Source organism: Diadema antillarum, unplaced genomic scaffold (assembly GCF_040938485.1).
Source record: "Diadema antillarum isolate AM-2024a unplaced genomic scaffold, OU_Dant_1.0 scf00000006, whole genome shotgun sequence".
Classification (NCBI taxonomy): domain Eukaryota; kingdom Metazoa; phylum Echinodermata; class Echinoidea; order Diadematoida; family Diadematidae; genus Diadema; species Diadema antillarum.
In genome coordinates, this window is record NW_027270895.1 from 4,637,071 (window position 1) to 4,649,597 (window position 12,527).

At 39.1% G+C, this 12,527-nt stretch overlaps 1 protein-coding gene across 1 annotated transcript in view; it reads left to right on the plus strand.

Moving 5' to 3' along the window:
• The first annotated feature begins 3,869 nt into the window (after window positions 1–3,869).
• LOC139715971 (R-spondin-2-like) overlaps window positions 3,870–12,527 on the plus strand; it is a 35,705-nt gene continuing 27,047 nt past the window's right edge. Inside the window, exon 1 of the mRNA XM_071627525.1 lies at window positions 3,870–3,951. Within this exon, the coding sequence (XP_071483626.1) occupies window positions 3,870–3,951 (82 nt within the window). The remainder of the gene's footprint in view (window positions 3,952–12,527) is intronic.

A 12,527-nucleotide genomic window follows, 5' to 3' on the forward strand; every position in this document is an offset into this window, starting at 1 on the left:
ACGCTAGTAAATGTAGGGAAGGGAGTGTACGTTGCGGAGATGCATGAAACTTGCTAACTTTGAAGGTATTCCTGGTATTACAAAGGTATTACCATGTACTTATAGAAGGCTTACACGTTAATCGCAGCAACCAAAATTTAGAGTATATGGAGCGAGACCCTGGAACTAGTAAAGGGATCTCTTCAAACCACAGGCAATATGGAGGTAGTTTGATAGACAGATGGAGAGACAAGTACGAGATAGATAGAGAGATTGAGAGAGAGAGAGAAAGGGAGAGAGAGAGAGAGAAGCGTGAATGAATTCACAGAAGAATTGTTAATAGATAGATTAAAAGATATTAATAGAGACATAAGTGATAAAAATATAAAAGTGGGGAGGAAATCAAATCTTTGCTCACTTTGGGTCATCTTTATGGAAATCACTCCTCCAGTCGATTAAGAACATCAATTCAGCTGAGGTATTAATTAATTAATAATTTACCTCAAGAAGTATTTGTTTAACTTGGCCTACAATATGATTACCATTATCTTTATTCAATGTACTATATTGTTTCACTTTGTCCTTTTCTTTTGTGCATGTAATTCAAGTCTTACATAAGTTGAGCCATGCACGAACATGTAATCATGACATGGATTTGGCGCCTTATAAATTCCATATGCTGTCACTGTATTCGCAATAAAGAGAGAGTAATAGATAGCAAGATGAATAGAAACATGATAATCATACAGACGATAGAAGGATATGAAAGAGAAGAAGAGAGGTGGGATTAGAGAACAAGAGGGAGAGAAGGAGAGAGGGAGAGAAAGAGGGGGGGGGGGGTAGGAGGAGGTTAGAAGTTTGTCTTTACATAAGAGTCCAATTCTTGGCAGAGTCCTAACTTTCCAGCGACTCTTGTGACAGTCTTGATGTGGATAAGTCTTGATGGGAGTTGATGCCAACGACTTGCATCACTTGAGTCACACATCTTTGGAAGATAGAGGAAGAGGAGGGGTAAGGGGGATGGGGATAGGGGTAGTTTAGGATGGGGAACGGGAGGGCTTCAGACAAAATAGACTTCAGATACAGTAGCAGCCCGATTGGTATGAGCTACGATACTCCCCCCTCCCTCTCTCTTTTTAAGGGGGACCGAAAACACACAGACTAAAACACCCACCTTTGTTTAAAGGTCTTCATACCTCCTAAAGAACACGTTTGTCATTGCGTTCCTGAAAACATTTTAAAGTGTAAAGTTTATTGCAGGATATCTAAAGTGTTAAGATATAAAAACGAGACCCATAAATATATAGACTGGGTCAGGAACTGTTTGGTCTGTCCATCAAAGACTCATTATCCTTACATACATTTGTACAAGCGAATACAGTAGCAATCAGCGCTCCACTTTCGCACTCATGTTTTAAAGATCAAACCATTCAGATTACAAACGTGCACACGAAATAAAACAACAACAGCAAAATAGATATCGCTTGGGGAAAGTACTTCCGGAAAACGAGTGGCCGTAATACTAAGTTATGCATGGAGAAGCGCGTTTGAGAGGAACGTTATTCCAGTTTGAGTTTAGTCTTCTAAAAACATCTTTCAGTATCATCGAGCGAATGACACGTTTCCAAACGAGTTCTTCTCAAGTGTGTGAAAGTTCTCTGCTAATCATTTACCCCCTCCCCCTTCTCCTATCACCCTGTATGGAAGCGCGATGCCCGCGGGCGACTTAACTCATCGCCGCTCAGTCAGCGCCCGTTGACAGTCTCGGCAGCCTCACGACGCGCGGAATGGTCCTCAGAGAACCGGTTGAGGATGCATCGAAACTTAATAACACAATGTCTCATAACCCTTTAGGGCCAATGTATCATACATGACATTTTTTTTTTGCTTCGACCTCTTGCTCTAAGGAAAATGTCTGCCTTTCTTCTATGTGAGCGCGTCTGCTAGTAATGGTAACGTTAACTCATCAGCAATGCACTTGTTAATTGAAAGGAATCAGTCAGTTATACATAACTACACTCCGTACCTTTCATTAAGGACCAACGAGGTGCTCGGGGTTTAAAGAACTAAGCGTGTTTGGATTTTTGTCGTTATTTTCCCTCTCATCGCGTGTCGTTTGCTAATTTAGAAGTCGTGTAAGATGCGTGCGCACTTGTGCCTTCACTGAAGTGGGCGGGGTCGAGGGGTTATTTACAGGCTGCGTGCTCTCTTTTGCTTTGACATCATTCACGCGCTTGCGCTCGCCGCCGAGGCAGCAGACGACAACAAACCCGAAACTTTGCTCTCAATTAGGTGGGATAGAGGGCGAGAGACGGAAAGAGAAAGACTGGGGACGCAGGCTGCCGAGATTACAATGTCCGAACATGCACCCTGCCATGCTATCGCTGCAAGGATTTACTCACCATGCTCACGTCTGTCATGTGGAGAGGGAGATAGAAAGATTTAGCAATCAGTAACTTGGCAGGGAAAGGACTTTCGACGGACATATCTCTCTGGAGACAACATTTCATTTGGTATTTTTTTCGAGGGAAGTTGGCTCTCCCCACCGCCGATACATGAATCGACAGCTGGTTTTACTGCAATGTGACGCACTGGGTCTCAAGTACTGAAAATTGTGCCCGAAAATATCCCGATGGATGTACCACGTCACTGATCTGTCTGCAAGAAGAAGAAGAAGAAGCAAGTGATCAAAGTTCAGGTTCTTGGCTTGTAGTGGTAGCTGGTGTACCCATGGTAAATTTCACTCCTCATCCGGACTCCAGTTTAAACAAAAACAGCCAAACGAGCCTTCAGAGGAGCTGATAGGGCCATTCTTCTACCTCATTTCGTTCTCTCTCTTTTTATCCTCCCTTCATCTTAAAGTCACCGATTTCGTGGCTTACTACCATCTGTACTTATTTCCTTTCAATTTTCCCATGTTCTTTTTTTCCCCTTTTTGTCCTTCCTTCATTTACCATGAGGGTATAAAGGCTCTTGGCAGGCGTGGACTGAGTGTTTCGTGTCCTCTCAAGTGTATGGATTCAATCGAAGTTGATGGATGACGCTATCTCAACTCCAGTCCCAGCACCGAGTTTACCGCCTTTGGAGAATAAAGTTTCCGTGAAACAGATATTCCGAAACCCGACCAGCCGAACGACGTCAGCCAGTCGGTGAAACGTAAAGGAGAAAACGCGAGGCGTGTTTAATGTGCACTCAATGGCATCAGGGCAACAATTGAGCGTTTGTTTGCGAGGTGACTCTGTTATTTTTGTTTAATTTATTGATTTCTCCTTCTTTTCTTCAGAGGAGGGTATTTTATCACACCTCTTTGTCGGTCAAGTTTGTAACATGCCTGACCGTTTTGGATGTTAGAAACATCGACAGCCGAACACATCTGCAATCGCACGTTTTCCCCACAAATGTGTTCTTGCGGACCTGTATACGCTAAATATAGAGTGATTTACGCCCTGTTCAAGTTAAACTTCACTGATCCCCCATTCTTCAATGGGTTTGACTCTCCAGACACGTTTTCGCCAGGAGAAGATCGCTTTGTGAATGTGTAGGGGGGAGAGTAACGTCGTTATAGAGCGATGACTCCAGAGTTTTAAACCATTGAGGGCATTGACTGTATCTTCCCGTACGTTGAGTATCCCGCAGTTCACCTTCCAAATGATGAGCCAAGCTGATCTCAGAAACCTGGCGGGTGTTATCAGGACGCCAGGCAGCGGGTTAGGGAAGTCTTAGAAGTGTTCCACGTCAATGTTTACTCCAACTCTTGGGAAGCGAATGAAACAAAGAAAAAAAGAGAACGGTAAAAAACTACTACACAAACAGGGACCAGCCTGCCTTTGTATGATTTTTATCTCCTTCCGTGCTCCCCGCCGTGAAAAGGATACAGTTATCCAAGCAAGATGTTACCCGAAGGCTTCATCTTCGCTGTCACGTTACTATTGGGACTTATCGCATCACTCGAAGGGAGGCATAGAGGCAAAGGTAAGACGTTGCTATGGTTACCATGTTACTCCATTCCGTCCTTCTCCCTTCATCTTTCTTGTACCTGACTGTGTCCTTCATGTGTTAAATTACCCGGATATACCTTTACATAGGACCTAGAATATTACATAATTTCATGTGCCGTGCCCTGGGCTGCATTATATTCATTTATACGCCCTGTCCTGGGCAATGTATTGCTGTAATGATATTGTTATTTCTATTGTGTTGTTACGTCTTTCAATCTTTTCTTTTGTTGTTCGGTTAACATTGAGTAATTGATATAATGTACTCACTTTTGTATAATCTATCTCATAAAAAATACGAATATTTTTTTTCTCTCTCTCTTAATTCAACTCTCCCTACTAACACAGTCGTGAGAACACAACAAAAATTATTTGATGGGAAAACATCTCGTACATGAATCGGTGCTTACTTGTAAACATACACTATTCTCTATACTTTGAGGTACATTCAAAATGCCTGTACTTCTCAAGAATATAACTGCTAGAAACAAAAGTAATAACAACTTGCTTTTGGGACCCCTTACTACCTACCATCACAAAGGGTTTTCCTTAACATTTTGTAGTTCTATAAATGTTGAGACTTTAGGCTAATCAGCTGCCTTTTTTTATTACACATTGTTCTCCATCAAGCATGTAATGTGTGTTCTCCCTGGAATAACAATATCTTGCCTACCTTTGAGGTTTCATTCATTCCTCGCATGTAAGGAAAACTTGCCTAATTCCGTAAGGGGCATAGGTACATCAACAAAGACGGGTTGTTAAGTTCTCTTAGACATACCGATCACTCAATCGAGTAATGGTTGTTTGACTCAAAATTCTGTTTCAGACGAAAGACGGGACATTGTTGGCCACCGCGCATACCCTAGAAATTAGTTTTGCTTCGTGCTCCTCTGTATTTTAGTTCTAAACAGTGCCGGAGTTTCAGGTCCCACAAACATCTTTGCTGATTTACCAGGTTTTCACTATTCTGTTTACCACCACGACTCTCCTCTGTGACGTCATATGGGCTCCACGTCAAATACCGAGAGTGCGTGAAATTATGGCCTTTTGTTAAGGTGCGCGAAATCGTGGATCAAGCCATCGAGTGCGTGTGGAGTGCACATGTGTATGAGGCTATTTTCGTGCAGGTCGTTGACACATTGGTATATTCTGTGTGTGTATGATATCCTGCTATGACCATTAAGAAACGAAGCTATTCCACTCAGAATTCAAGTTTAATTCGTTGATTCAACCAGACAGAATAAGAGAAACTTAATTTGTAAAGAATATAAAATATGAAAGATGATAGAGAATTTGGGAGTTTATATGCTTTCACCACACAGCGATGTTCTTCACAATGAAATATGCAAATTAGAGGAGGTGACGACTTTCAACGCCTCATTCCTTGCTTTTAGTGAAATAAAACACAAGCGATTGCATCCCTATATTGACTCATATGTAGTAACAACAATAGTCATGATATTATGACGACTAGGGGATAGGATGGGAAGACAGAAGAGGTTGATGAAATAGTTGCTAGATCATCAACCAATACTGCAATTTTCTGGTATATGTTGTATGCCATTACAATTTTAAAGGCATTATTTACCATTTGCAGATGAAACAAAAACCCAATTTTAATGCTTCAAAATAGTTCTAAAATGTGAGTTCGGGATAGAAACAACCAATGTAAAAAAAAATGTTAATCAGTATAATCAATGTTAAGGGTTGTGAAATATACCAAATGTGAACAATAGCTATTATAGAATTGTTTCTACAATATAAACCGTCTATATGTTATGGTTTAAGGAGAAAAATAGTGATATCTCCTTATATTTTAGGCTTTATTGCGAATTGTTTATATGGTAAGATGTTTTGTGATACAACTGACCTACACATGTGCATCAAAATGTGATAACTTGAACATTCTTTAAATCACTGCTCCCTTGGTAAACAATACCTTTGATTAGAACAATAACTTTAATTAGAGAGATGTCAAGTGATGACATCGTTACCTTTAACCCTGTATGTTCTTCGAGAGCCGATTGACACACACACACACACACAAAAAAAACCCCATAGTATAGAGTTGTACACACTGACCAAAGTCTCTGGCGCTCAAAGGGTTAATACTGCATCTTTGGGACCAGCATAACTGCCTCACGAAGACGTTCTAGGATTGAAAGTTTCATTACTTCATGTCAAAGGTTAATGAGCGCGCAACCAGTCCTTTATTTGGATTTACTGATTATCTTATAGAGTCACCTTGAGCATGGGACTGAAACGCACTTTAAAAACGGTAAAATTCAGGGTCACCGGCTATTACAAAGAAACAAGTCCACGTGGATCGAGACAATGAATTCGAACTCTGTTATTTGATTAATGTTATGTCTGGATAGTACAAGGTTTGTCATAATGATCCGCCGAACGGAATGAAGCGGTGTTTTGATATGATTCTACTCTAATAGAAGACCAAGTCCTTGTAAAGATAGCGGTGCCCTTTTGATGTCATAAATTTAAACTTGGGTCTCCACACACGAATCTCCTACCTGTGCTTTCCTCAATGTCCTAATCATGCCTCTCCGCTACAGTTATTGATCTTGTAAACGCAATCCACGTGTTTCAGTTTTTTTTTTTAAAAGTACCATCCTTCTGTTCACAAATCGAACTGCTTCTGCTAAATTTCGATCTGTATGTGTGTGTGTGTGTGTGTGTGTGTGTGTGTGTGTGTGTATGTGTGTGTGTATACGTGAGAGAGAAAGAGAGAGAGTGTGTGTGTGTGTGTGTTTGTAGTATAGTGTATGTTGAGGAATGTTTGTGGACTATTCATGTGGAAGACTTTAAGGGAGATTAAAAGCAAATACTGTATATTGGTATCAACGAACACAGCGTTTCAGTTGAAAGAAAGTACGAGGTCGTCTGTCCCTCTGCCCCGAGCGGATCTCCAGCTCTATAAAGAGCGGTATGCCTTTTAATAAACAGACGACACATATACTCGTATACGCTCACGATAATCAATTAGCGACGATTGCTCCTCAGCACTAAGGGGTGATCGCGGGGAGGCTAATAGACTTCCTCACTTACTTTCACGCTGTCAGAAAGGCCTGACAAATTGATCTCAACTACCTGAATGCTATTCGACCAACCCATCTAGTAAGATATAGGCCTAGTTCGAAACTTATACAACCTTCACGTCTGTTACATCTAGATGTTACCTATCCTTTCTTTCTCTTCTTTATTGTCTGATTCCATCTATTGGAAAAATGTACATATTTCTGTCCGTACATACGAGTATATATTATATTAAACTGCAGTGTATATTGTATTATATCAAATTATATCATATCACATTGTCTTGTATTATATCATATCATTATCATATCATATGATATGATATGATCTTACATATATTATGTTATATTACATTATACTATGTATTATTATATCGAGTGTATATATATATATATATATATATATATATATAAATAGATCTACATATATATATATATACATATATATATATATGTATATATATATATATTATTTATCATTTGTATGATCTTACATTGCTGGTTTCACAAACGGATAGAAAATTAATAACTTAGAAAGGAATTCAGAGGGATGATATCAACACAACGCTTCTCCCTTTCGTTCGAAGCAATAACCCCCGGGACTCTGAACATATAGGGAGGTAAAGAAAGTAGATATATGAATATATCTATGTATACTGTTCAGGAGGTTCAGAGAGGATATACAAAACAGGCCCTCTAAACGAAAAACACCCATTGCCGCAGAAAATGGATACACCTCTTCCTTCCACTTCTGAAATGTGTCAGACAGAATGTTGATGAATAAGCGAAGCATGGTAAGCCAACCACATATACTCATATTAACTTCTACAAAGAACACTTCCGGTGAGAAGGAAAAGAGAAGAGTTTCTTTATCTTTTAAACTTCAGATGAAATTTTACCCCTTTTCTTCACTCCTTCTACAGTAATGGATTACATATCATCTGACTCTTGTTGTGTTTAACGCGTTCCCTTCGAGATTTCCAAATCCCAATAAACACTGAACGAGAACGCGCAATAAAGAAACTTCACAGAATACTATTAATTGCAAACAAATGTTGTCGAACAAGAAAAAAACCCAAAAAACAAACAAACAAACAAAAACACTGGCAATCTTGAGTCCATTGATTTGTTAGTCATCGCGAGTTTGCCACACCCGAATGCCACGCGAGGATTCTACAGAAGGGGGAAATGGGAAGCACAAATGTTATTCCCCCATTTTGGCTATGAACTTTAAAGATGCATTTTGTTAACGACTGTAAAGAGCGTGGTAACTCTTTAGTGTACAACAAAAAGAAAAAGGCAGTTGGAAGAAATCTACCGATTTAATATTTTCAGTATTAGGCTACGTAAATAAATAAAAAAAACGAGCGTAAACATAAATATCAGATTACGGTTTTGCATTACATTCTCATCACATTGCTTCCTAAATTTGCAGATGATTCAATTCAATTCAAGTCATCTATTTTTCTTTTTGAACAAAGCATAACATAGGGAATAGAAAATATACATGCAGACCGACAAATGTACAAAGTTATGATGAGAGGGGAAAAAAAGAACTGAGAGGTCCACTGAAAAACATGCTTGTATATTGTAAACCACTGAAAGAATTCTATGAGACTATGCTTCATTATTAAAGGGAACCCAAACCCAAAGAGCAATGTGGAATTAGTGAAAGCAGCAACATTAGTAGAACACATCAGTGAAAGTTTGAGGAAATTCGGACAATCGATGAAAAAGTTATTAACTTTTACAGTTTTGGCGTTGGAATTGCAGAATAAGGAGACAACCAGAGGTTATGACGTATGTGAGGACAATAAAACAAAGAAAATATAAAGGGAATTCCACAAAAATTTATTTTTCTAGCATAATGAAAAAGCACTTGACTAACCGCTTTCAGAAAGCAGGCGGAATAATTGCTACCCTTAACATATGTCAGTATCAACTTGATGGAATGTGTAATTTTCATGAAAAATGATTTCTTTTAATGGAATTCCCTTTTATACTGTTGTCCTTACATACGTCATAACCTCTAGTAGTCTCTTCATCCGGCAGTTCCAACAGCAAAATTATAAAAATTCATAACTCTTGCATGGATTGTCCGATTTCCTCAAACTTTTACTCATGTGTTCTACTGATTTTTCAGTGACACCAAATTTAGCGCATCAGGAGGTAAATAACTTGACAGTGTGGAGTGACACTCTACGACATATGGCTATAATCTCAATTAACAGGTTGAATGACACGTGCCATTATTGCGTGGCGGCAGATTACTCTGGTTTGACTGTTTAAGTAGGCATGGAATGTACAACTACAAGGTAACATACCAGTCTATTATCAACGGCGTTAAGAGATGCAAGATTTCTTTTCTCCTTTCTTCTTTTGGCAAAAAGGAGACCTTTATGGAGCGGCCTTTTCACTCTGACCACCCTTCCACCAGTTTTTATCTTTTGGGATAAGAACGGCGAGGTGTGAAATTCGCTCGTCTGAAATGTACTCGGGAAGGACGACGTCATTCTATAAACAAGATATAATCATGTAGTTACGTCTGAATTCAAATCGGTCGTAAGGATCCCAACCCACAAACACATCATGACGAGGGGGCAGAACAGAGGAGAACAGAACAAGACAAAAACCCAGTCATTCACCGAATTTCGTTCTTTACTCGTGCTGCTGCTACGACTGCCTCAGTGTAAGAAGATTTTTGTCGCAAAACGAGCTAACTCCATTCTGTTAAGTTGAGATATTTGTGATGAAAGCTGCTAAAAACAAAGAAAATAATAAGAGAAAATACAGAATATTATCAATCATAATTTCTAGAACAATACTTGTTACGTCACAAGTGAGATATTATTGGAAAGGTGAAAAATAAATTATTGCTCTCATTGATGATGGACTTACTTGGAACTGTTTAAAAAAGGGCGCTAGGCTAATTTTGCAATAAAACTCTTCAAAAACAAGAATTATGCAACAGAGAACGTTTTAAATCAAGAGAAAAAAAAATTACAAAGTATACGCCAGTCAGAGTAAAGGCGACCAATAGCGACAAAGCGTCAATTTGACTGTTAATAACTCCTTGGTTCAATCGACCCTGTGGCCGTCGACTGAATCACACATTGGTCAAATCTCTTACGTGACTGTGACGTCACAGATTCAATCTTAGAAACAACAATGGCAACAAAACAATCATCTGTGACTTATTTGACTGATTTGTAGTCATTTGCAGGATCATGCATCTCTCTGTCAGCAAAGTCAGGAGGATGTGTTGAAAATCTGTAGAAAAGTTACGAATGCGCACAAAGGTGAGCCAGTTAGTCCGGCGCAGTCACATGACCAGAACGAATAATGTCGAATTGCGACACTTTGAGCAGGGACGAATTTACGTCACTTCCTAACAGTCTCTCTCCGTGAAACAAGGTTAGATCCACCCCCATGTTTTTGCTTTGTTTTTGTTGTTGTTGTTGTTGTTGTTGTTCAACGCTTTCAAACCCACCACTGCAAAATGCCATTGACATTCTGTACACACATGTCGCCCACGGTAGCAACAGAGTTTAAATCATTCAAGTAATACACATCATTCAGGGCGTTAGTAAGAATTATCTATACCCGATGGCAACTTCGGAACAGTCGGAAACACTCGAGGATATAATCAAAGCCGAGTGTGTTTTTTAGACCGTTAAACTCTGGTCCGTTCAAAAGTTACTTCGACAGCTTCAGACCCGAAAGGGGGAGGGGGAGGTGGTATCATCTTGAGTTGCCCTTTCAGCATGAAAGATATCATTTACCATTTGCAGATGAAACAAATACCCAGCTTTGGTGCTTCAAAATAGTTCTAAAATGTTAGTCAGGTATAGAAACAACCAATGTAAAAATTTTAATCAGTGTACCGACGTAATCATTATTAAGTACTGGAGAATATACAAAATGTGAACAATAGTTATAACAGAATTGTGTCTATAATGTACCGTCTTCAGTTATGGTTTAATGAGCAAAGTATAGTGATATCTCCTTCTATTCTAGACTTTATTGCAAAAAATGTTTATATGGTAGGATGTTTTGTCATACAACTGACCTACACAGAATATGCATCAAATGTAATAACTCGAACATTTTCTAAAAATCACTGCTCCCAATGGTAAATAGTACCTTTAAGCCCTTACTTGCACCTTCTTCGGATTGTGTATAACCTGCTCCTCTAACACGATGGCTAATATCATATTGGACATATCCATAAGATGTGGATGACAATTTTTACGGTGTCACTGAACTGTCCAACGCCCATCCCCCTTTTTTTTCTGCATAGGCTCAACATTTCCTCTAACCCAGTAATCCAAGGAAGTGTTTATCTATGGTATGATAATGCATATTTCTTTTTATCAATTCTTACTTTTCATTTCTTTCTTTCCTTTCTACGAAATATGTAGGGCCTACATTGTATATGGCCTTTTCTATGCTGAAAAGAAATTTGATTAATGTATGAAATTATATTGAAGAAAATAAGATCAAACCCAAAAAATCGATTCTAGTGTTTCATATGGTATAGAATATGATATTATCTTTTATTCAAGCCATATTTCGGCCACATGCCATCTTTAGTTTTCGTTGCAGGGTTTTCATATCTCTCTAAATTAACAGATTTATAAGAAATCCTTGATTGGGTAGTTTAGAATATTAAAGTCATTATTTCTGTCCCAAATTGGCAATATCGTTTTATCCCTGAATTTTTGCAGATCTAGTCTTTCTCTCACATGCTTTATAGAATTTACATACAACTTACAGTTGCCAGTTTAATCAAGGACAAGCTAATAATCCCGGAAGCAAAATCAACCCAGTACACGATCGGTTGATAGTGGATGATGTACAAATTTCCTTGGACACATCCAGATCCACAGGGGGTAGATAAGAGTCCTGCAGGACGTGTCGCTTTAAATCTGGACCTGTTCTACACGCATGCCCTTGTGTTACCTCTGTATCAAAAACATGTTTCTTTAACACGATGGAAGTGTTTCGTGGACAGATCTGGGTCTGGCGATGTCGATAACAATCTTGACATCAATGACCATGTCCTTTCAATATTCAACGTCTCACTCCCACTCCTGTGATGCTTAACGTTTCATCAATGAGTTCGTCGGAGGTTTTCACCGACGAATTTGCTATCAGCCAATCAGACGCAAGGATTTCAGTAGCTTTTAACAGTTGTCAGTGTAAATCACTGACAAAAAGTTTCATGAAACGGTCCCCTGGACGACACGACCCCGTGCCTTTCCAGGCTCCCCTGAAATATTGTAACACCCCTCCTCATATCTGGAAAGACAGACATTGAAGAAAAAGAAATATAAACCATAGCACAACCTATTGATATGCCAAAGGGTTGGTGCTCCACGACTTGTTCGGTATCATGGTCGATGCTTGTCCTTTGAAGTGTTACTTGGGGCCTGATGTTATTCTGCAATAGACTTTGTAATCACTTGTATTTGTTTAGAAAAGTGAATCCTTGCAATGATAA